This window comes from Gigantopelta aegis, chromosome 6 (genome assembly GCF_016097555.1).
Source record: "Gigantopelta aegis isolate Gae_Host chromosome 6, Gae_host_genome, whole genome shotgun sequence".
Classification (NCBI taxonomy): domain Eukaryota; kingdom Metazoa; phylum Mollusca; class Gastropoda; order Neomphalida; family Peltospiridae; genus Gigantopelta; species Gigantopelta aegis.
The window spans coordinates 8730803-8758340 of record NC_054704.1 but is presented as its reverse complement, the minus strand read 5'-3'; the positions used below and the strand labels follow the sequence as shown (position 1 = coordinate 8758340).

At 36.0% G+C, this 27538-nt stretch overlaps 1 protein-coding gene across 3 annotated transcripts in view; it reads left to right on the top strand.

Annotated features, from left to right (window-relative positions):
* Positions 1 to 27538, top strand: part of LOC121375349 (H(+)/Cl(-) exchange transporter 4-like) — a 100629-nt gene that overhangs the window by 35240 nt on the left and 37851 nt on the right. For 2 of the 3 annotated variants that reach the window (XM_041502762.1, XM_041502760.1), the window contains exon 1: positions 25014 to 25260. The exons of the other annotated variant lie outside the window; for it this stretch is intronic. In XM_041502762.1, the coding sequence (XP_041358696.1) occupies positions 25035 to 25260 (226 nt within the window). In that variant the 5' untranslated portion in view covers positions 25014 to 25034. Of the gene's footprint in view, positions 1 to 25013; positions 25261 to 27538 lie in introns of those variants that run through there. 3 annotated transcript variants of the gene reach the window in all.

Below are 27538 nucleotides of genomic sequence, written 5' to 3'. Positions count from 1 at the left end.
CAATGATTACCCTTATTGTCAAGGATGTAAATTCCTCCATTCTGAGGATAGTCTCCAGTAATAACTTGACATGGTTAGAAAGAAAGCAGAGCATTGGTACATTGACAGTGTTAAAGAAAATGTGTTTTGCAGATTTAATAGGGATAAGGTAAAAATTGCATTTATGACTGGAGACGAAAGTCATGTTATAAATGGAATATTACCTGAACATGGACCTTATAGATCTACTTTGCAGATTATTAGTTTAAAGAAACTGTAAGTGTGGCCTGCAAATGTGTGTGTATGCATAGTAGGTACAACAATTATCATACTAGTTTTTATTTGTTTAATGTTAGTATGAACCATATTCATAGACTGTTACTAATATATTATTTTTAAGAATACAGTACTAGTATCTAAATTATTACTGTTATTATTATTATTATTATTTTTAATAAGTATAAAATGTCCTTTGCACAATGTTTTTGTGTAAAAAATCCTAAAATTGTATGGATTACCCACGTAATCATGGAATCATGACAATTCATTTTATATCATTAACCGTAATTTGTATATCAATACTGGTTCTACCCCTTGCAGCTGTATTGTTATTTCTAGTGCTATCCCCAGGTTGTGGCATGCTTTTATATCCATGCTGTTTCAAGGTGATAACATTGCTGTTTCAGAGTGGGCCCCCAGGTGGCAGTGTTGTTGTTTTGACTCTTGACATTTATATAAAGGCACTGTGACAGCTACTGTGTGGATCATTAAGGATAGTCCATCCACTAAACTGACTTGAGAGCTGATTTAAGTGTTTCACAACACCTGATTTTGTTTCCATCTCATGAAACTTTTAAGTTTTTAATTGATTCTTGAATACATAGTTCATTCAGTACCATGGGTACTGTATTATGTTTGATATTTGGTGATGGGGATGGTGGGGGGGGGGGGGGGGGGGGCGTAACCAGTGATTATAAAATCACATATGCACAATTAGCAAGATTACTTGATTTTTTTTTTTTTTTTTAATATTCTTGTTTTTATTATATATTAATTTTAAAACATCTGTGATATTTCACTGCTCTTTACACTTTGTTGTTTTATTAGTAACTATTAATATTTTATATTGATGTCGATCATCAATTTGTTTTACGGTATATGTTTTTATTATATTGAACCATTCATCCATACATCCATGAATCCATCCATCCATCCATCCATCCATCCATCCACCCATCCATCCATCCATCCACCCATCCATCCATCTATCCATCCATCCATACACCCATCCCTCCATCATCCATCAATCCATTAATCCATCCATTAAACCATCCATCTATCCATCCATTTACCTGTCCCTCCATCCATTTGTCCATCTGTCCAACCATCAATATTATTATTAATAATAATTTTCAAAAGTACATTTTAGATGAATCTAACAAACAAGCCTTTCTTAATTTTGCACTGCACATCATATGCGATAAATTACAACATGTTTTTTTTTTTTTTTTTAAGTCAGTTAGGAGATAACCATATGGAGTTTCTAGATTTGTGTGTGTTATTGTCTATTTGATCCCACAAATGTCATTTTTTACCTCAGGCTAACACCTTTGGTAAAAAATTAAACATTTGCGGACATCAAATAAACAATAACACACACAAATCTAACAACTCAGTATGGTTATTTCCATTGTAAACTGGATCGTTTTTCAATGGAACTAATTGTATATTTTATATTTCTTGAAAAAAATACCTGACTACAATCTAACTGTAGACCCTTGAATCATTAATTTCGCCTGTTCCAATTGCTAATGATGTCACTTTCTAATGACATCATTAGCTTTCCAGGTGCTATTTTCATTTGATCCCCGAAAAAGAATGTAATTAACCAATCACAATACAGAACACACTCGCCATCAGTTTACAATGGTATTTTAATATATAGTTCATGTTTAATTAATTTATAATACACTGTGATTTTCAACCCTAAAACTAGTTTGATTTATCAAAGTTTTACAATTACACAAATAAGCAAATAAGACACTAAAAAAATTATAATAATAAAAAATGAACACCATAAATATTAATTAAAATATCTTTTTTAAATGAGTTTTTAAAACTGTTTTAATAATAATCTGTATTTGGTAACAAATTTTCAGAATATGGTATGTACATCTTATGTGACTAAGCATACAGCAATAAATTATGCAATAAAAAAAACCCCAATCCAAACACAAATAGTCCAATGGGCCCACCAACAGGGAACGATCCCAAACCAACCGCGCATCAAGCTTTACCACTGGGCTATGTCCTACCCCTTGCAATGGAGGGCCAATGATCACTGTCTCTCACATCCACACTCACCTGGAACATTTTAGGAGAGCTGTAAATTGATCACCTTGCAACAAAAACATTTAATAAATTTTATTTAAAATTTCATGTGATTGCTTGCCTAGCACCATTTCAGGGGAGTCTTCTTCTTCTTCTTTTCGTTCCTTCTTGTAATGGTATCACAGGGAGATGTTTCCTGCCAGGATGAATCTCACAGTGACACGGAGGGATTGCTGGTCTCCATAAAGTTTTTCTTCTGTGTTTTTCGGTGTTGGCCAGTGAGCATCTCTGAGTTGGCTGTGTTGTTGCCAGTATTGCAGGATGTGTTTCAACAACTCCCCTTGATTTTGCTCTTGGCAAAGACTGATCAGGTTAAGGATTTTCGAAGCTATCTTCGCACTAAAAGTCGTAAAACCATCGTAGGCTGTGATGTCACTACAGCACACACCATAGTGATGTCATAGCTTATGATGATTTTTACGATTTCGTAGTGCTAAGATGATTTGAAAATACCCAGTATATTAAGCCTGACTTAAGTTGTTATTGCCCAAAAGAAGCAAATTATTAAACCTAGCTAAGTTGCCAGCAGAGTAACATTATTCAAAAGAAATGGAACATCAAACCATATTGAGTTTCCATCATGCAGAAAAAAACTTTGTGCTCTTGTTGTACTGAGGACAAATTCTGCTGGTCAGAGGTTATGAAAAAGCAATTTTATCCTGCATGAAATGAGTGATTTATATTGTAATTTAGTAATCAGTTGTTCTGTTTCACATCAGCCATGCTGCCACATGTATCTGTGACTATTGATTTATTACTAAAGTAGTCTTAATAGAATGGCATTTACATTAATGCAGTTATCATGTAATGAATACAAAAGGATTTTTTTTGTAGACAATTGTCTATTATTCATGTTTCCTTCATTCTGCATGAGAAATAAGAAATACCCCAGTTTGTAAAATGGCATCTCTGACATTTTATTTTTTGGGGTCAATTTCCTTTTAGATTTTTAAAAAGAATCAATCACGTTTTTTCATGGTTGGGCACTCTGCGTCTGAATTGTCGTCTGTTTCTGATTGATTTTATATTTCCAGCTCTTTTTGTCATTTTCTGAATACTGTTTTAGAGACTTAAAAATGTTTTAGATTTAAGAGTATTGTTTTAAAGAAAATCTTATCAGTAGTGCTTATTGGATACAGAGAAAAAGGATGTAAATGTTTGTGTAATAACACCCATGTACATGGTTTAATAATCTCCTGTCAGGTGTCCGGCATAATATGTCAGTTACTGTAAATCATGAAATTAATGCGAGCAAGTAATTAATGTGAAAAATGCGGCGAACACATCGACGCAATAATAACTTGACGCATTTTGTTTAGTCTCATTCCCAATACAAAAAATGTGCAGGATAGTCAGAGTACGAGAGCTAGACGGACACTTGGACATAAACACGCTCTCATTACAGTCAGAGACCAGCCTATGTCTTTTTTTGGCAATTCCTGACTACCAAACGGTAGGCAACGATCCCGCTCTAATACCACAACAATCCTATGTTTGACGTCAAATACCTTTACATCAATCATTTTCGAGTTAAGTGATACAAAAAAATCCACATATTAATCACTAATACACTTACTACAGAAAGAAACCCGACAGCACCCACATTTAGCTACGCTTCGTGACACTCCGTCGCAACAATTGCAAAGCTCGGCGATCTATTTCGAGACGTAGACCACGTGATCGCGCACTGGGCGATTCCGCCTTGTGCATCAGTTACAGGGGCCGTCTCATATCAAGCGAAGTTACAACATGGAAGAGTTGGCTAATGCCGTTTTGGATGAATTTGGATTTCATTACGTCATTAAACCAAAACAATTACACATTATTGATTCCATTTTGAATTTGAAGGATACATTTGGGGTGTTATCGACAGGATACAGCAAAAGTATGTGCTACGTACTGCCTCCTCTTATGAGACGACCCCTGTAACTGCTGCACAAGGCGGAATCGCCCAGTCTAGAAATAGATCGCCGAGCTTTGTAATTGTTGCGACGGAGTGTCACGAAGCGTAGCTGAATGTGGGTGCTGTCGGGTTTCTTTCTGTAGTATGTGTATTAGTGATTAATATGTGGATTTTTTTGTATCACTTAACTCGAAAATTATTGATGTAAAGGTATTTGACGTCAAACATAGGATTGTTGTGGTATTAGAGCGGGACTCGTTGCCTACCGTTTGGTAGTCAGGAATTGCCAAAAAAAGACATAGGCTGGTCTCTGACTGTAATGAGAGCGTGTTTATGTCCAAATGTCCGTCTAGCTCTCTTACAGTCAGAGTACTCGGGCTAGATTTTACTATAATACTACTAAATAAAATAAAAAAATTCTTACACTTCTGGATTACTGTATACATTTAAACTGTTTTGAACATTTGTAAAATTATCATCAACAAATTTTATTACTAAATATATTCCTTTAAAAATGAAACAGTAGAAAATTATATAACCGCAACCAACAATCCGTGCATATTTCTTCAAACCATTTGGCTCGACTCTATACATGGCATTTTAAGTTAGACTGGTCGCAAGTTGTCACTGTTGCAATATATCGCATTTGTTAACGTCTATTCCTGTGCTGCGCATCAAGTGTATAAAATCAGTCTAAAACATTTGTTAGAATAATACGTCTGCATTCGCGTGAAATATTGTGCCCTGCAATAGCGACCCGTTTACCTTTTATTCCTACTGGTGGATTAATTAGAAGCAATCACCACACAAAAGTGTGAGGCATACCCTTAACAATAAGGTGTAGTTATACTAATTACACTACTTTAAGTAATTAGGGCTTCCTGGTCGACCCACCATGCGATTAGCTTCAGATTATGTAGTAGCTGTCAAAACAACTACTGACTTCTTTTAACATGAAAGATGAAGCCCAAACAATATAATAACAACACAACTGTGGTTTTTATGTGTTTTTGACCGACGCATTAATAAAAATACGCATTTTTGTTCACTCATGTACGGACGCAATAATATCATGACGCATTAATTTCACGATTTACAGTATACTCTTAATCTTGGTCTAGTTAACAGAAGGAATGTTTTTATTTAATGACACACTCAACACATGTTTAATTACGGTTACATGGCGTTGGACATATTGTTAAGGACCATATATGAGAGAGGAAACCCACTGCCACCATGCACTGAGCTACTCTTTCCAATTAGCAGCAAGGGATCTATTATATATACAGCATCCCACAAGCAGGATAGTACATACCACAGCCCCATCAGGCGAACACTTTACCACTGGGCCTCGTTAATAGGAGAGACGAAGATGTTGCAACCACAACAGCAAAGGACCATTTTGTATACCCAATCCAATAAACGAGAGAAAATGTTTGTTAACCCACGACATAGTATGACAAAGGCTGTGATATGTGTCTTCCTGCTTGGGAAAGTACACATAAAACATCCCTTGCTACTAAGGCGTAGTAAAAAAAATTGTTTGGTTCCGGTTACCCGACCATCCCTAAATTTTTGGTGCCGACCCTAAACCTTTTTTAACCTTTTCCCCACCCTTTTTTTTCCCACCTGTTTTATTTAATAATCCATTAATATCAATCCTAATTTTCGTCGACTCTAAAAACAACAACTGCAGAGAGATGCCACGAGATCTGTCAGTCCAAGATCTCGTTACCAGAAGACCCGGAACACTTCGCGCAATTTTACTTCCGAAGAGTTCCAAATGAAAAGCTTCCGAGAGCCATTCGGAACTCCTCGTACATTTCCACGAAATATAAGCGTAGCGGAATGTGACGAGGTGTTCCGATTCCTTGAATGTCGTTTCATTTGAAATTGATTTAAATACATGTGTAATATTATTTGATTTGAATGAGCACATTTTTGACATTCTACTCTGTAAATGGAAGACGCCATTGACACCACATGCTCTCGGACGTGTTCTCGTACTCATTCGGAACTACTCGGAACTTGTGAATCCAATCTTCAAAATGTTACGCTAGTTTACTGTTAAAAAGCAGAATGATACAAATGTCCAGTCTATTTTGGTAGGGGAATTCCCTAAAACGTAATCGAACTTCTACCGAGTTACGATTCAATGTTAAACATAAAGAGTAAACATGAAAATAGCCGATTATGCTGAAAAGATTACTTAAATTAAATATTTAGACATCAACTCTATCAATATTTTGCATTTGTTTGACAAATAACCCCTGTATTTATTATTAAATATGATATCCATGGCATTTGAAATGAACTGGTAGTACCCAAAACCTTAAGAAATGACAACTCTTTTCACATTTAATAGCGTCTGCAGTGCTGTAGTTGTGAGGGGGTGTAACCATGTTGTGGATCAGACCTTTAAAAGCAAAAATACAAACCTGTTTTACCTCTTTGTCAACAGTGCAAAGATGGACGACCAAAAGGGAAACTGTTTTCCTGAAAATAGTTGTTTTCTTTTGATATCTCTGCTATGAGGATAGTTAGTATGGAGATCTTTTTGTTAACTTATTTTGTTAATTTTTATTGACATCTTCGTTGTGTTCATGATGTACATTTTGTTACTGCAATACTGGCAATGAAATAGGCCGGGAAGATCAGTGTTGTTGCTGTAGTTGTGAGGGGGTGTAACCATGTTGTGGATCAGACCTTTGATATTAAAACTTTTTTCCAATGAACAAATTATAGTGTTATTTTAGTGTTATCGTAGTTTATAACCTTACTGTGTAGTATTAGACTTGGGTGGTGTTTACATTAATACCGATTGTGGTTTGACTAGGTTACGACATGGTTTTTTTTATAGAAAATAATTAATGATTCTCATTAGAGTATGTATTGTCAGTTGCACTGTAACACAAAGAAAGAGCTTTTAATATATTAATCTGCTATACTATTCAGGAAATATTAGCTCGAAAATGGGGGGGGGGGGGGGGGGGGGAAAAGTTTTCCCTACCTACCTACCCTATTTGTTTTTGGCATGTAACAGGAACCAAACACATTTTTTTACTTGGCCTAATTAAAAAAGTAACATGTTTCCTCGGAGACTATATGTCAGAATAACCAAATGTTTGACATCCAATGGCCGATGATCAGAGTGCTCTAGTGGTGTCATTAAACAAACTTTTATAACCTTTGACATACCAGTCATGGATCAGTGGTTGGAATGGAAAATAACCTAATGGGTCAATCGATTGAGTGGAATTTATCATGTGGTCCCATTGCCTGTGGGTTGGATGTACAGTAAGAAGAGCCATGTATAGCCTGTATCCAAGAGATACGACTGCCAGAAACAAACCCAACCACATGTAGTGACAGTACTCCCACTTGTAATCTAGAGTACAAACATTTTCACACACCTTGCTGTGAACAAAATTGAGGAGAGTGATTAATTGAACTTTGATTATAGGAAACCATTTAAGATATTGCCATATTGATACTATATAAATGTACATGCTAAGAGGGTCTAAACATTATTCTCCTTGAACTAGTCTGAAGGAAGTAATGAGGAGTCCAATATATGCAAGTGACTGATTATTTTTGTTGCTTACCCAAATATATTTATTATACAAAATTATTATTTTTTAATTACATGTAAATATAGTACAAACAACACAGATTTAAAATAATGTATTAAAATAGTTTGTCATACTGAATATGTTCAAAAAGAATGTTGTAAGGAATAAATATTGCATTATTATAACTTTGCAGTGAAAATGTCTGTCTGATGCAGTGATATCGAGCAAGACAAGCTTTAATCTGACCCGTGTTCCCCCTGTGATAATTTGTTACACCTTGTAACATTACGTTTTATCTATTGGGCAAGATAGAGGTATCAGGAGTAATCTGACCCGTGTTCCCCCTGTGATAATTTGTTACACCTTGTAACAATACGTTTTATCTATTGGGCAAGATAGAGGTATCAGGAGTAATCTGACCCGTGTTCCCCCTGTGATAATTTGTTACACCTTGTAACATTACGTTTTATCTATTGGGCAAGATAGAGGTATCAGGAGTAATCTGACCCGTGTTCCCCCTGTGATAATTTGTTACACCTTGTAACATTACATTTTATCTATTGGGCAAGATAGAGGTATCAGGAGTAATCTGACCCGTGTTCCCCCTGTGATAATTTGTTACACCTTGTAACATTACGTTTTATCTATTGGGCAAGATAGAGGTATCAGGAGTAATCTGACCCGTGTTCCCCCTGTGATAATTTATTACACCTTGTAACATTACGTTTTATCTATTGGGCAAGATAGGTATCAGGAGTAATCTGACCCGTGTTCCCCCTGTGATAATTTATTACACCTTGTAACATTACGTTTTATCTATTGGGCAAGATAGGTATCAGGAGTAATCTGACCCGTGTTCCCCCTGTGATAATTTATTACACCTTGTAACATTACGTTTTATCTATTGGGCAAGATAGGTATCAGGAGTAATCTGACCCGTGTTCCCCCTGTGATAATTTATTACACCTTGTAACATTACGTTTTATCTATTGGGCAAGATAGAGGTATCAGGAGTAATCTGACCCGTGTTCCCCCTGTGATAATTTATTACACCTTGTAACATTACGTTTTATCTATTGGGCAAGATAGGTATCAGGAGTAATCTGACCCGTGTTCCCCCTGTGATAATTTATTACACCTTGTAACATTACGTTTTATTTATTGGGCAAGATAGAGGTATCAGGAGTAATCTGACCCGTGTTCCCCCTGTGATAATTTATTACACCTTGTAACATTACGTTTTATCTATTGGGCAAGATAGAGGTATCAGGAGCAAGGTCTACTTAGTAAGTGCACATTATGTATATAAACATTCAATGAGATCAACAGCTCTGTACATTGTATGACCCATTTGGTCGCATATGCAACCATTTGTTTTTGTTTGGCGACTAAAACATTTCATACGGTTACCTCCCTGGCGACCTTGATATAAACAGAGCAGCAAGGGTCACACTAGGGTATGATTTGGGTGAAATAGATGCTATATACCACTAAACCTTCCCAAATAAAAATGCATGCTTGCGGCTAGGTTGTTGCAAGGTAGTTACAAGGTTGTTACAAGGTAGTGCAAGCTATTTGCAAGCTAACATTTAGCTCGCGTAAGGTAGTCAGTATTTCTGCAAGCTTCCCGCAAGCATGTTTTCATTTTTGCTAGCTTGCTGCAAGCATATCTTCAACTGTGCAAGCTTGCCGCAAGCATGTTTTCATTTTGCAAGCTTGTGCAAGCTTGCTGCATGCATATCTTCAACTGTGCAAGCTTCCCGCAAGCATGTTTTAATTTTTGTAAGCTTGCTGCATGTATATCTTCAACTGTGAAAGCATGTCTACACTTGTAGAGAAAAAGCTTAAGTCCAAATCATTTTCATGGTTATTTTTTTTTAATTCATAACTTCTCATATGATTTATCAAATTCAGTGGGAACATTGGCTAAACAACCAAACATACATGTTACAGATTTAGATAGTATTTACAATAATAATTAAAACAAAATTAATATTAATACATACGAATGATAATACAATATGGTTAAAACAGAATAATCTTGTAATAATTGGATTTTCAATTGGCCCCAAAAATAATAACATATGCATGGCCATGAGAGGATGACATGGGCCATGTTTGGTTGAAATTAGCCTGGTGGAATTTGAGAAGATGTTGAAAATGTCTGAGCCAATCAGAGGTCAGGGTGGCCATCTTGGATTTTGAATCAGCCACAAAAATAACAACACTTAGTAAGTCATGAGAGAATCATTTGGACTAAGTTTGATTGAAACCTGCCTGGTGGACCTTGAAAAGAAGCAAAAAATTTCTCTGTCAATCAGAGGCCAGGGCAGCTATCTTGATTTTAAATCTGCCCGAAAAATAACAAACTTGGTCAGGGCCATGAGAGGATCATTAGGAATACATATGGTTTAAATTTGCATGGTGGAACTTGAGTAAAAGTTAAAAATGTCTCAGTTATTCAGAGGCCAGGGCGGCCATCTTGGAATTTTTATTGGCCTGAAAAATAACAACACTTGGTCAGGTCTATAAGAGGATCATTTGGACCAAGTTTGGTTGAATCCTGCTTGGTGGAACAGGAGAAAAAAGAAAACAAGAAGAAACAAACAAATGACTTTACACCACAGTGTGGATCTCCAGATAGTGGAGGAATATAACATAAAACAAGAAGAAGAAGAAGAATATAGGACCAGGAGCTTTTTAGCATATTAGTTTAGTCAAGACTATCCCACATAAATGGAACATGTCTATCAGACAGGTAAACTAATTTTGTAGCCTAAGTATCTGACAACATGTAGCACCTATTTTTTTGTTTTAACTGTTCATGTTTTTCACTTTAAAACCATTGTTGTTTTTTTAAAGAATTATACAAGATGCAAGATGGCTGCCACTGATGCAAGCTTGTAGGTAGATCATCGCAAGCTTGCAGGAAGCTTGTTGCAAGCTTGCAGGAAGCTCATCGCAAGCGTGCGGGTAGCTCGTCGCAAGCTTGCGGGAAGCTCGTAGCAAGCTTGCAGCAAGGCAATCTAATTAAAATTAGCTCCACTATTACATGTGAATCTAAAGACAGCCAGTTGGAGCTCATGTCCACCAATCAAAACCTTACTTGCAGAATCCTGCCAGTGATTTAAAACTAACAACACTGCGTAGTCCCCAATGTCCAGATAACATTTCGTCTGTAAATAATAATTTAAATATTGACCAATCACACTTCGCCTTTTATAACGTTATTTGGGAGCATACAAATTCTAAAAATATCGGGCGAGTCTATTTTAGTGGCTGCAGTACAGCGAACCATACCAACACGTACGGGATGGGTTATCAGTCTTCAATTTTACATTAAAAATTATTTATTTATTTATAAAATAATAAAAAACTAAATCAGTCTTCAGTTTTACATTACAAATTATTTATTTTATAAATAAAACATGTTTTAAGGCATTCGTAATTCACACGAAACATGTCGTATACCCTCAGGATAATTCGGAATGTTTTCAAATTATTTTTAAATCACTGGCAGGATTCTGCAAGTAGGGTTTTGATTGGTGGACATGAGCTCCAACTGGCTGTCTTTAGATCCACATGTAATAGTGGAGCTAATTTTAGTTAGATTGGCAGCAAGGTTGTAAAAAGGTTCCAAATACTAGCTTAAACTGAACAAGCTTGCGGGAAGCTCGTCGCAAGCTTGCGGCAAGGTTGTAAAAAGGTTCCAAATACTAGCTTAAACTGAATAAGCTTGTGGGAAGCTCGTCGCAAGCTTGCGGCAAGCTCGTCGCAAGCTTGCGGCAAGGCTGCAACAAGCTTCCCGCATGCTCGTCGCAAGCTTGCGGCAAGTTTGTAAAAAGGTTCCAAATACTAGCGTAAACTGAATAAGCTTGCAGGAAGCTCGTCGCAAGTATGCAACAAGCTTGCGGCAAGGTTGCAAGAAGCTCGTCGAAAGCTTGCGGCAAGGTTGTAAAAAGGTTCCAAATACTAGCTCGAAACGCGGTAGTTACTACCTTGCCGCAAGGTTGTTACCAGCTATTTATTAAGCTTGCAATTTTTGTTTGGGTTGCATTGTTAGCACTTGGACGAAATTCACTTCACTTTCAATTTTGTGGAGTTAAAAATAAAATATTACACCATCGAAATAATATGGTCACCACAAAAACATACCATTTGTTCACCAAACGACCAAGTCGAACGTTAACAATTAAATATTATCAGAATAAAAGATGCATCTTAGGAAATACTTTATTTAAAAGGAAAGTAATAGTGTCAGCAATTTTAACAAGAAATTGAAGGACGATCACATCATTAACATATAGTCAGCATAATGTAGAAAACCAGTTAATTATTGGCAAATCTCAAATATATTTGAAAATTCCTGTTTGTATTATTTGTGAACAAAGTGATCGAAAGTATTTAGTACTGATATGCATTATGCATTTCAATATTTGACCAATGGTTTATACACAAGCACAAATACACACATTTACAAAAAATGAATGAATGAATGTTTAACGACATCCCGCTTACATACATGCATAAATACATGCATATAATTGGTATAAAAACATGGCTCCTAAATTTGTTATGTGGCACCTAAAAAAATAGAACTAAGCTCTGTCTAGCTCCTAGACAGAAAAGTTAACATAGAGGGCTGATTGATATACTCAAAACTACATGTATAAACTTTGAACTTGATTTGTATACCATTTAAATTAATATTTACTTGTCTCAAGTGGTGATAACAGTGATTGCTTATGCTTCAGTCCTTTTAATTTTTTGTAAAGATTTTGTTTAAAGAAATTATTCAGTAAAACTATATTTTCACATTGTAATATACAGTCAAACCTGTCCAAGCTGCCACCTGTATTCAGCGGTCACCTGCCTTAAGCGGCCACTTTTTTCCCTCCCAAACAATTTATAATGTAAATGCACCTGTAATAAGCAATCACCTGTCTAACACGGCCAGCGGCCACCCAAATCAGATCCCAAATTGCTAAGATACCTGTATTAAGCAGTCACAGTAAATGTTTACCATTATATAAAAGGGATATTTAAGAACAGCGATAAGGAGCAACAAATAACCGATCTTCATACCTTCAGGAATACTAGTACCCATTCAGTCCCGACATCTCTACTGTGTATCAACTGAGAAAGTATGACTATTGAGTGCATCTAATTGCCTCTGGGCAGGCTATGCTTGACATTTGTAGGTTCACCTACTATGACAATACACCACATAAAGTAGAAATTAAATAATTAAATAGAAAGAGAAAACAAATTTGTTGAGAACGGTTAATTTAATCCATTCCAGTTGCAGTTTTTTCCTGAAGGAGGCGACATGTCAAAAGTTTATTTATAGTAAACTGTGAAGCACACATCCGTTAATTAGCAGTACAGACATTAAAACAAGAAACAACAACAAATGTTTTAAAGACTATATGTCACAACCTGTAATCAGCGGTCACCTGTCTTAAGCGGTCACTTTTATCTACTCCCTTGTGTGACCGCTTAAGACAGGTTTGACTGTACATTTGATTTTTTTTTAATATATATATATATAAGATCCTTATTGTGATATTCTTATCTTTGCTCTCTAATTATAAGACAGTGGAAAAAAACACGCACAAAAACACTCAGAAATATTAACAACTTTCTCGACCCTTTATTATTTCATTGTGAATGCCAGTGTTCTGATGTTTTTAGTACACGATAAAAACGGTATTTACATCCAAGCAAAATTTAGTGTCTATTGAGTATTGTTATGACAGCAAATGAACTTAATGTCTCTTATTGTGTTGTGTTGCACAATAGTCTGGTCTCGTAACAGATGATTACCGTAACTGTGGGTAGAAGTAAAAGGTTGGAACATCAGGATTTTCTGTAAAATCTTTATTTAACTTTTAAAAATATTTTGATGGAAGTATTTTTAGTATAAACAATTACAAAATTAATTATTTTAGTTTTATCACCATACAAAATTGGCCCCCACCCCCACATCTTCCACATTATCATCCCAGAAATATCCCTTATGCTGGTTTATGAGATGCGTGACTAAGTAGAAATGATTATTAAGATTCCTCCAGCCGTAGATGTCAGACAGAACTAATATATCACTGTGATTCGTGTGAAGGTAAATGAGAACAAATGACTTCTCCCACTATTAATTTCACGTATTGTCTCTGCATCTGTAACTTCAGTGACATCTGATAATTTGAGTTTTAGTTGTTATATAACACTGATAAATATTAAGTGTGTGGAATCATGACATCAAGACTATATTTCACGTTGGGGTTAATTATATGCCTTTTATTAAATGTTCCCACATACCCCCACCCCTCCCCTCCTACCAAAACCCCCCAAAATGAAATGAAAAAAAGAAGAAGAAAAGAAATACATGTAATAATAAAAGTCACAGCACTGTAGAAAATGTAGTTCTGCTGTTATATGTGATAATCCTCAGTGAAAAACAAGAAATTGGATCATATAACATTAACTACATGTGTATAATAGTCTGGAAGAATTTCAAATAACCTGGAATTTTGGTGTGTAAAGCATTTTATTGCATTTTTTAAGTCTGTTTATAGTGCTGATTGCAAATCCAGTTGATGCCACTCTGTAACGTTTGGGCAATTTGAGTTATTGAGCCTCAAAATGACGGCCATCTTGGATTTACGTAGAATTTGTAACTTAACGCTCGGTTATTGGAATTTAACAAACTTTTTTTTTAAATACCTTGTTTTTCACTGAATAAGAGACTGGTTAACATTTCATGACTGTAAAGTAATTATGTATCCTAGATTTTGGTCATATCCATATTGGATTTATTTTTATATCTAACTTAGTCCTCCATTACAGGTACTGATTATGCATTTTAAAAACCACAAGAAGCTGGTTCATTATTTAATGTATTACCATGTATATACTATGGAGCCATTCAAACTTTATGTAGCCAATACAAATACACAATTATCAATGTAAAATATGTATGGAGTATGCACTGGCTTTTTCCAATCAGCAACCTAAGTCAATCAAAGTCATTTGGTCATCCGATAATATTCAACAATTACTATAGGATGTTTTCCTAACCAACTACCTCTGGCAAGCTGCTGTAGGCATCACATATCAGGCACATTCAAGTTCGCACACACAAATTCTCGATCTCAGTTTCACAGAGTAGCATCATTCTCATCTTCATCCTCATTGCATTCTTCATCATTATCAGATAAAGATATTGTATCCTGAGTATGTTGACTGCAGCATACATCAAACTTCCCTCGACAGTTACAGAGAATGGTGCATACCAGTTTTGCTGCGAAATAGCTGCATCTATTTGTAGCACATGGTTGGTCTGATCGACAAGAACACTTTATTAGTTGCAGGATTTCTGATGGAGCAGCTGATGCATTATTTGGAATTCCAACTGGGATCAATGTTTTGGCTTTTGCATCACGTGTCCAACCAAAATGTATTGGATCCAGTGATGGTGGATCCAGAAGAGGTGCTGCGTACCATTGTATTGCCTGGAAGTGAGCACGCTTAGCATTTTCCTGAAATGCCTCGGTTGTCGGTGGAAGGGATGATAACTGTGGTGCTGATTTATGTGCCTTTGCCGTTTTGAATGACCATGCTGTTATTCTCGCCTGTGTCATATTGTTACTTGGGTGCCCATAGCAGCTACTAATGAGGAAAGTAGCTTCTTGTACAACCTCTTGTATATCTGCATTGATCAGTCCCACTTTGTTCAACGTAACTCCTGATTTCAACTTCTTGAGAACTGTTGCTTTTCCAATACCATGACATTGAGCAACAGTATCGCACCCAGATATTGCATGTGCAGCTAGTATATGTGGTACAATGTCGATGTGTTTTTCTACAGTTTGTCCAATGTCTATTAGCTTTCTTTCACCACTGGTAGCTTCCATCGTTATCGTGGCTAACAAATGCAATTTCCAGTAGAAATACACCAGCAGAACAAATACATCAGTGTCATCGCATATGACACGTACACTTTTATTCCCACAATGCATAACAGCATGAATAAGTTGTTGCACGATGATTATATCAGCTTCTTCCTGAGTGGTTTTCAAGTCAGTTCTCTGTGTGTCAATGTTCTGCAACACTTGTGTTGGAACATCTAAACTGCCAGTTACAACAAGCATGTTTGACATGTCCTTTGATTTGACACATTCAGTGATGTCTGTACATATGATGTCAATTAATTATGTCTTGTTTTGAATGTTTGTCAGAACAACAGACTTGGATGGTAAAGGAGTTTGTCTGGTCAGCTTATGGGCCCTTCCTGCTGCTTTGCCACGTTCAGCTCGTGTAGTGGACTTTATACTATATGCATAGTATCGATCAAATACTAAATACTCTGGACTGCATTTGAGCTTCCGCAACACATACTCTGTAACATTCGACACAACGTCAGAAACAGTTCCTTTTGAAGGCCAATGGACAATCCATAATATTGCAGAGCCATCTATTATCACTGCTTCTGGTACAGCATACAAACGTGCAGATACTTCAATGCTTGTTTTATTCTTCAATACAGCTTTGTTCTTTGCAATACGCATGTCACCTGAATCCATAAACATTGCAGTCGGAATTGGTGCCAATTCATATTTCAGCACATCGTCCATTGTGAGTGAATCACGAGAGAGTTGCAACGCTATCACACGTGAGTAAATCAATGCTGTATCAACCACATCAACTTCTCCAACTGTGATAGATTATTTTACTGATTCCATTGTTACCACTTTCTTACTTAGCGGTGCATAGAATCCATCAGGTAAGTTTGATTTGAACGTCTGTAACTGCATACAGCCTATCTCATGAGCTCTATCCACATTGACTGCATTGGTTGCCACTTTCCCGGTAGCAATGTTCACCAATTCCTCTGGATGTTCTTCTGGAATAAGTGGCAAGATACATGTACTGAGCATATCACGAATCTTCTTTCTGTCTTCGTTATCCAATTTAATTCTGGATATACTCTCTTCTTTATGAGATGTTACATGACTGGACTTGTAGTTTTCATCCAGTTCCACCAGGTCTTTCTGCAGCTGACTTCTGATGTGTAGACCGAGTGCCCAGCGCTGTAAGGCTTTCTGGTTAAGTGTAATACCTATTTGTCCACCTGGACCATGGCCATATCTCATCATAGTTGTTTCAATCGTGTCGCTCCAAATGGCATTCCATAGGCCTGGCTTATGTCGCATAACATGTTCCTTGTCCATGAAATGTTTAAGGAGATCTTTAGGCATCTTTGCCATCTTCATGGAATAGATCGTGCCATATCGGAAGTAGTTCCAGTGGGCAGCAGCTCCAAAGTATGGAAGCATACGATCAGTAGCCAGTAAGTGAAGTGGCCACTCACCTTCTCGTTCTGCGCAAACATACAGCATCATGATCAGTACTGGTTTAATCAAGGAATCGAGCCAGAGACGAGTAGTACGACTTTGAATTGCTCTACTCGAGGATCAACATCAGCGATTCGAAACTCTGCACATCTTCATGCATAAGTACTGTACGTAGAACTTCTTCAACCACCATCCTTAATGCGCGTATGTTCTGGGGGAACTTTGTGCCATGTAGCATATGGGGAACACCAGCAAATGCTGCTTGCATCACTTCTTGTAATCCTGAATTTGCCATTAACATCCCCACACAACCAACAAATGACATTAACATGTGCATACCTCCGAGACGTGGAATAAACCTCTCAAATTCATGGGCATGAAACCATGTCATTTGCACAGTGATTTTATACAACTGTTGGTCATTTGTAAATATAGTGTATGCCTGGCCAGCTGCCTCTGATACGTTTGACCTCATGCATTGATGTTAGAATGGTATCAGGATCTGCAGGGTACATGTCTAGCACGGGTAAGTATGTCACTTTAGTTGCTGGTTATAGTGTCCATCCAGCTTCTCGAACTTCTTTCACATTGAAACCATTGTACTCGGGTGTCTTATCATCACTGATTATTGATTTCAAAAACATGAAGTCAATATGCTGAGCCCTTTGTAATGAAACAACTTGATGGGCCAGCACTTTAAGAGCTGTCACTGCATGTTTAGCTTCACTACTTGGCATTGGTGGGTTCTTAGGACCTTGGTAATGACATGTGTCCACATCTTGAACTTTTATATCCTTCAAGTCTACTTTTCGCAACCCGTTTATGAATTTGTTTGCTTCTTTGTATTCACTGGCTGATTCATTTTCCTGGGTTATGATCATAGCCATATTGTGTGTTTGTTTAATACCATTAGGAGATGCGATATTGGCATCAAAGTTGTCACCAACAGCTTGCACAAGCTTCCCTCCAGACACTAGGCATTTTTGTTTCCCAGTTTTAATAGCATCAGCAGCAGCAGAGGCAGTAAACTGTTGGAACTCATCGTATGTAGTTGCAATGCCAAAACGATGCAGTTTTGTGATTAACTTCTTACTCTGCAGTAAGTTTGTAATTGCAAGTTGAAGTTGCGTTGGTGACTTGCTAATGTGGCTCGTTATTACAGAAGCCACAAAGGCTGATGGCAAATCGGGAACTTTTAATTCTTCAAGGAGTTGGAGTAGAGTTGAACTGACACCAGTGTTAATGTTATCTTTGTTAAGTCTCACATTGTACACAGATTTATCTGGTTTTGCAGTTTCTTTCACAATATCAGTAGCAATTTTCTTAAGGTAATTACTGTCATCATTTGTGGCTACAATATTTATGGCACATGTTTTTCTGAAAACGAGCAAACTAGCAACACCAGGTGATGACAATACAATTAATGCATCACCAAAATGGTCACAAACTAAACTAATCAGAGTTTTACGACAAAGACTACTACCACCATACTCCTGATACATATCTAGCAATTCTACACATTGCATATGTGCTGTTCATCAAGCAACATACTGTTGATGACTCCTTTAAATGCTGCATCTACTTCCCCACCAGGATTTGTTGTGGTTAAAAGATCAATGTACTTTGAGTACATGAATAGTGCTTTGCAGTCATGGTGGTACCGTGCATCTGCTGCATGAAGATCAGCGATTGCCGCAGATATTCTAATGCGCACTTGGTTGGACCACTCATCATTTCGGATGTCACACACAGAAAGGATGACATCCTTAAATGTTTTCTGGTTGGGATGATCCACAGTCCTCACAACTGAGTATCTTCTCCATCTATCTGCATGCTTAGGGTCACGTTCTGCACAACACTCGCCACAAAATAAGCAGTCTGTGATGAAAGAGAATGTTTTCTTTTCCGAACAACGTGTACGTTTCTGTGCTGGTTCACCTACTGCTGCTTCTTTAAGTTTCTTCTTTTTAAATCGTTCAATATGTGTCATTGATGTGTATGTAGACACACATGATCTGTGACAATATATTGTTAAGTGTGCATCTGCTGTCAACTGTTCATGTAAACGTTTGTGACTTGCAGCGATTATGGACTTTACACGAGCTGGACCTACAGTACTGACATCTTCTTCTCGACTGCAATTAAATATACAATGTTCAGCCTCTTGTGTACTCATTACTTCATCAGAGGGTGGTACTCATGGCATCCTATTGGAAATTATATCTGTAAAGGAAACAAACATGCCACATCTGTTAAATGGCTCACCGTTTGACATCAAACAAATATTATTTAATATGGCTTCCAGAATCCATGATGGTGAATTATTTTACAGTTACTAAACATGAACCAGTACCTTAGTCAGTGAAACAAGTTGCTATTTAAAAAAAATTCCATCAAAATCCGTTAACTGAATGTGAAGTTACACATTATATGTAAATCCAAGATGGCCGCCGCTTTGAAGCTTAATAACTCAAATTGCCCAAAGGTTACAAAGTGGCATCAATTAGATTTGAAATCTATACTATAAATAGTCTCCATAAATGCAATAAAATGCTTTGCACACCAAAATTCCAGGTAGCATGTAAAAATAGCAAACTTCCCCCGGACTATAAAAGTCACAGCACTGTAGAAAATGTAGTTTTGCTGTTATATGTGATAATCCTCAGTGAAAAACAAGAAATTGGATCATATAACATTAACTACATGTGTATAAAAGTCACAGCACTGTAGAAAATGTAGTTCTGCTGTTATATGTGATAATCCTCAGTGAAAAACAAGAAATTGGATCATATAACATTAACTACATGTGTATAAAAGTCACAGCACTGTAGAAAATGTAGTTCTGCTGTTATATGTGATAATCCTCAGTGAAAAACAAGAAAGTGAATCATATAACATTAACTACATGTGTATACTGAGCTCGCCGCTGGATGTAGCTCAGTCACAGTGGTAGAGCGCTTGCTAGAGATGCAATGGTTTTCAGAATTAATCATCATCATTGAATTCACATTTTTCTCATCCCAACCAAAGAAAAAAAAAAAGGATTAATGACACCTTAGCATATTTCACATTATGGCTATGTGGTGTCCAGCATATGGCTCCGACCAGTATGCCACACAACTGGTCTATCAAAAACTGGGATGTATACATACTGTCCTTTCTGTGGTAAACTGCATATAGTGCTTGGGTAAGACATGTTGTAGCTGCGGGTTTCTTCTCTTTCTGTCTATGGACCAGTTGTCATATGTTGGACACCAAATATAAGTATACTCAGTCGATTAAATTGTGCTGAGGTGTTGTTCAAATAAACCTTTACTTTTCTTAACTATTTAAGAATTCTGAAATTTTGTTGTTTCTGCATTGTGACATTTGTAATATATCCACAATTTCCATACATATACTAGTGTGTCAGCTAAACATCTACTAGCTGTTGATTAAAATTATGCTGGGGTGTCAGTTCGTAAATCATGCTTCTTCCTTTTACAATCCTTGAGGCATAGACTGCACTGTAGTGTAATCATAGAGGCCCCATTTACAATGCATGAACTTGCATACTGAATTGTTGTCCATCAGAGGGTTCATGTATCTCGCTGGATGTTGGTTTCATTTTACTTCACCTCTTGACTTGCATAAGTGGGTGTACATTTACATACATAGTGTCACACATACACATAGGTGTTTTGAAATACACACAGGAACATGTATCAGACACACAGTGCTATGGTATGGAGCATATAACCTTTTCTACTTTTATTCAGTCTGTAAGGTTCAAGCATGCTATCCTGGTTCCACAACTCCAGAGCATGGTGTGCCTGCCTAGATTAGTTGATTGATATTAGAAAGTAATCATTCTGCTGCTGCCATGTAGGTTTTTCCTTACAACTGCATGGAATCTTTTGTGTGCACTTCACCACAGCACTGGCAGTTAATCACAGCAGTCTACAAGGCCGTGCAGATTGACGTAGTGTTTTCACAGTTTCTGATGCATTTATTTTGCCGTGGAACTTTTCAATTTTCTATGTTACTTTTCCTAAGCAATTATTTATTTTTGTAATTCTGTCAAATTAAACTCTTCTATTGAAAATGCTTTTTTTTTTTCATAGCTTATTTTTGCCATGACCATTTTCTTAATTGTCACGGCTGTTACCATAATTATACACAGACAGGCTAGCACATAGCACATTCTTTGAGTGTTGCTGTGAAGTGAAGTGAACAGGATGCAATGGGTGAATGCTATAAATACCATTGGACAAATATTCCACTTTGCACTATATTTGTTTTTAAATAGTTATTATCATGTATTAATGTTAACAGGTGGAATTAACACACAAAAAGCTTACTCCATTAATATATATTTTTTCTTGTTAACATATATATGTGCAATAAAATTTTACAGACATACGATTGGCTGCACCTAGGTGATGACCAGATTATCAGTGCCATACCACCCAGTGGAAAAGCACGGTAGAAATCGATCACTAGATGTGACATACAAGTTAACCTGAAATTGACTTTAAACGAACATTAAGTGCTAGAGCTGTACATAGGTTTTAGTTGGAAAAGGTGTTTAAATTTATTTTAAAACTGTTTCCTGAAGATAATTAAGAAATAGAATACTACACTCGTGTCCGTTAGATACCATTTATCTTACAACTCTTGTTTAAAAATGTATCCCACTCAGTTTGCTCTTTAAATACATTTTAAAATAACTCGTAAGATAAATGGTATTCAATAGCCGCCCATGTAGTATTCTCTATATAGATTGCCAGGCAGGGTCATTCACACATTTTCTTAAGTGCTGTATTTTTGCCATACTAAAAATTCTTGCTAAATTTCAACAATGAATTATTTTTGACACCAGGATACAAAAATAGAACCACATACCGAACTATTAAAAGTAGGGACAAACATTTTGGCATGTCATATTTGTATTTTGCTTTGGGATGAATTAAACTACTGAATTACAACTAATAACTGTTTTAAAAAAAATAATTGGTTTGAAATGAGATCATAAAATTATAGTGGAAACATTGTAACACAGTTCCATGGGTGGCTGTATGAATAAGACCTCAAAACTGCAACTCATTCTTGGGCACCAGTGTCTGCATGTCTCAGGATTTTTTCTGGAAAATAATTTACGCTACATAATAAAAACAAAACAGATCATACTAGTTGGTTATAGGTTTGAAATCTTTTGAAATTGGACACTGCATGGACAATTTTAAACAGCTGTTCTCTCATTCTAATCTATATAAAAAAAAATATAAAAAAATAAAAATAAAAATAATAATTTCCAAGATTTTAGGGTTCATAATTTTGCCCTTCTCACCTTGTGACACAACACTGAGTCCTTACTTGCTATAACTATGTATTTAATTCATGGATAATTGTCAAAAACTATAGTCCTATTTAGTATGTTAAAACTCTATAATTAATTATATTAAAAATGCAAACTCTTTAAACTACATGACGTCATCTGAATACTTGCCAAATTTATCACATGGTTTGAAAATGTCTTTATCACTCTAGTAAGACTGAATAGGTATGTAATAAAAAAAAAAGTATTTACTTGAAGTAAAGTAGGGCTCTAAGTGGATTTTTAATCGTGGCTAATAAAACAAATATAATTACTGATCCCATGGCTAGTGGATTTTATAAAATTATAGAAGTCCTGATATATAATCTTTTAAAATAAACAGCAAGCACATACTGAAAAAGCACACATGTACTGCTAGGTTGTTAGCCGGTTGATACTTAAGTACATATTGGAAATGAATACCCTTAAGATACGTGATTCATCAAAAGTAATTAATTTGCCAGTTTGATGATGCAGCAGAATGTCTCACGGTTTGTGTGGGTGAGTGTTTGCATGTAGGCCTCTCAACAAAAGCTGATACTTAATTAAGTATATTTATAATTAATTTACATTTACAAGGATAAACAATTAACTATTAATTTAAATGTACATTTTCTTCTTTTTATAGAGACTTGTTATACCTGGTTTAAAAAAAGTTAATTAATATTTTAAGTACATTTTGAACCATCTTAGATGAGTAGAATTTTATTATAAATCTAAAGTACTTATAAATTATATTTCCTACCCTGTTACCACTACTATAATTTCCTACCCTGTATCCACAGGTGTCACTTTAATACAAGTTGATTTACATGTATCCTATAACAGTTGATTTGAAACAAGAAACAGTGGCCTTTTTAGACAGGTGACTGCTCAATACAGGTTGATTTATTATGGATCATTTGTTAAAATGGCCTCTTAGGTGTCTGTTTATCACAGGTTTATTTTGACTGCATGCTTGGTTTGTAATAAATAACATTTACCACCTATAAACATACAGTTCAACACCTGATCCATCTGGCCTGTAGGTATAGACACCCAGGGTTAGAGGTCAGAGGTTACTGTGTCAGGGGGTGTATTTATGTTTCTCAGGAAGTGGGTGGTTTGTACTGGAAGTGTTTTGTTTGTGGTCTGCTGCTGTTCGAAGTGCTTGTAGACATCGAAACTTTTCATCATGTTGGTGTCTTGAGATATGTGGATTACACGACTGTGGATTAATATCATGTGACACACTAATCTGAGTGATTAATATCATGTGACACACTGATCTGAGTGTTTTATTGACCATCCGTTAATAAGATGGTCCCAGTCCTGAGTAGTTGTGTCATATTATATACTTGTATGTGGACATAACTCGTGATACAGTTACTAGTAAATGTCTTCAGCTTGTAGAATGTAGTGTTTTGATTCTGGGAAGATAACTGTATATACAGTGTGACTGTATTTAGTATGTGACAGTTAGTGGTTATTAATTTGCTTTGTCATGTACATGTGTAGACTCTTCATGTGTCTATATATTTATTAATAGCCATGAGGTCAAGATAATGTATTCTGTAACAGCATATACATGTACCTGTTAGCAGTCATACAGCTAAAAGACACAAAGTAGATAAATAAAATAAATAAATAAATAAGTAAATAAATAAATAAATTATTTAACTTTAATGCCATATGAAATAAAAACAATGTATTGATGTAGAAAATAATATATGTGTAATAATTTTGTGAAAAATAACTAATTTAAATTGTATAAAATACAAAAATAAGTTTTGAAATGTACAGGAATTTGAATCTTGTTTAATCTTTAAATTTCCTTTTTTTTTTTTTTTTTTTTTTTCTTTTTTTTTTTTTTTATCCAATTTCATCTTTTTTCCTAGATTTTTTTTTTTTTTTGGTACAAAATTAAATCAATTTATTTTATCATAAATGCTGAAAAATTACTTTTATTATTGTGTAGAATGGTGTAGAGTTTGCAGCTTTAAATTTTTTATTTCAGCTTATTTTTTAAATTGGCATATGCAATGTACATCTGATCTTCTAACAACAAAAAACTACATCCTTCTCGCATGACTCATAGAATAATACAGGATACAGGATCTGAAATTGAAAAATGTAATGCTGAACAACAGAATGATTAATGTTCTTTTTTAGTTTATTATTATTTTTTTTTTTACAAATGCATATACTGTTTGTTGACTCTAAAACACAAGAGTGAAAGGTTTAGTATATTTTACAAATACATGTAACATGATGTCAAATTCTTGACCTACGATGGTTAATATTTACAGTACTATATCTTAAAGATTCTGATGTACTTGTAATCATGCAAGATGTTAACTATAATGGAAACACATTTAAAGACGTTAACTGTAATGGAAACACATTTAAAGATGATAACTGTAATGGAAACACATTTAAAGACGTTAACTGTAATGGAAACACATTTAAAGTAAGAGTCCCATGAACATTACGTTGCCAACATGGATCCAAATATAGACAACGACTACCTGAAAGTCCTCCCGAATATCAAGATAAACCCTGAAGAATTTGAAGAAACCGCGTCGTGGGGAAGGCGAAGTGGGAGTGGCTTAAACGGTCTTACACTCGGACACCGCAATAGTCGGGTTCGCCATTCTAGTAGTGATAGCGAAACAAATCGCACCTCTACGTTCACTACAGCCGAGGATAATGGTGAAGTAAACTATAGTAAGACTTTGTAATAGACTTCATAATAGACTACATGGTTTTTGTCTCACTTTTACAAAGTAAAAAGGTGAGATTTAGGTATTACTTTTCCCATGGCAGCGATGGTGTCAACTTTTAAAGTTTCATATTTAGATCCAGTTCTCACAAAGTCCTAGGTCAGTCAAAGTTGATCTATAGTTGCATCAAAGAGGTTATGGTAGGTGCAGCATTTAATTCCGTGAAATTCTTCTTCCTTTCTTAGAAAGGTCTACAACATTCTGGTGTCATGTCCACACTAGGCACTATACCTGTTATCTGCCTATAGGAAAATACATATAAAAGATCCCACATTGCTGCCTTTCTTGACTGTAACAGTATGTAGTACCATTACCTGTACGGTTGTACTTTACTGCCTATAGGAAAATACATATAAAAGATCCCTTGCTGCCTTTCCGGTTGTAGTAACCTGTACTTTACTGCCTATAGGAAAATACATATAAAAGATCCCTTGCTGCCTTTCCGGTTGTAGTAACCTGTACTTTACTGCCTATAGCCTATAGGAAAATACATATAAAAGATCCCTTGCTGCCTTTCCGGTTGTAGTAACCTGTAGTTTACTGCCTATAGGAAAATACATATAAAAGATCCCTTGCTGCCTTTCCGGTTGTAGTAACCTGTACTTTACTGCCTATAGGAAAATACATATAAAAGATCCCTTGCTGCCTTTCCGGTTGTAGTAACCTGTACTTTACTGCCTATAGGAAAATACATATAAAAGATCCCTTGCTGCCTTTCCGGTTGTAGTAACCTGTACTTTACTGCCTATAGGAAAATACATATAAAAGATCCCTTGCTGCCTTTCCGGTTGTAGTAACCTGTACTTTACTGCCTATAGGAAAATACATATAAAAGATCCCTTGCTGCCTTTCCGGTTGTAGTAACCTTTCTTTACTGCCTATAGGAAAATACATATAAAAGATCCCTTGCTGCCTTTCCGGTTGTAGTAACCTGTACTTTACTGCCTATAGGAAAATACATATAAAAGATCCCTTGCTGCCTTTCCGGTTGTAGTAACCTGTACTTTACTGCCTATAGGAAAATACATATAAAAGATCCCTTGCTGCCTTTCTGGTTGTAGTAACCTGTACTTTACTGCCTATAGGAAAATACATATAAAAGATCCCTTGCTGCCTTTCCGGTTGTAGTAACCTGTGTTTACTACTGCCTATAGGAAAATACATATAAAACATCCTTTGCTGCCTTTCCGGTTGTAGTAACCTGTACTTTACTGCCTATAGGAAAATACATATAAAAGATCCCTTGCTGCCTTTCCGGTTGTAGTAACCTGTACTTTACTGCCTATAGGAAAATACATATAAAAGATCCCTTGCTGCCTTTCCGGTTGTAGTAACCTGTACTTTACTGCCTATAGGAAAATACATATAAAAGATCCCTTGCTGCCTTTCCGGTTGTAGTAACCTGTAGTTTACTGCCTATAGGAAAATACATATAAAAGATCCCTTGCTGCCTTTCCGGTTGTAGTAACCTGTACTTTACTGCCTATAGGAAAATACATATAAAAGATCCCTTGCTGCCTTTCCTGTTGTAGTAACCTGTAGTTTACTGCCTATAGGAAAATACATATAAAAGATCCTTGCTGCCTTTCCGGTTGTAGTAACCTGTACTTTACTACTGCCTATAGGAAAATACATATAAAAGATCCTTTGCTGCCTTTCCGGTTGTAGTAACCTGTAGTTTACTTTACTGCCTATAGGAAAATACATATAAAAGATCCCTTGCTGCCTTTCCGGTTGTAGTAACCTGTACTTTACTGCCTATAGGAAAATACATATAAAAGATCCCTTGCTGCCTTTCCGGTTGTAGTAACCTGTAGTTTACTGCCTATAGGAAAATACATATAAAAGATCCTTTGCTGCCTTTCCGGTTGTAGTAACCTGTAGTTTACTGCCTATAGGAAAATACATATAAAAGATCCCTTGCTGCCTTTCTGGTTGTAGTAACCTGTACTTTACTGCCTATAGGAAAATACATATAAAAGATCCCTTGCTGCCTTTCCGGTTGTAGTAACCTGTACTTTACTGCCTATAGGAAAATACATATAAAAGATCCCTTGCTGCCTTTCCTGGTTGTAGTAACCTGTACTTACTGCCTATAGGAAAATACATATAAAAGATCCCTTGCTGCCTTTCTGGTTGTAGTAACCTGTACTTTACTGCCTATAGGAAAATACATATAAAAGATCCTTTGCTGCCTTTCCGGTTGTAGTAACCTGTAGTTT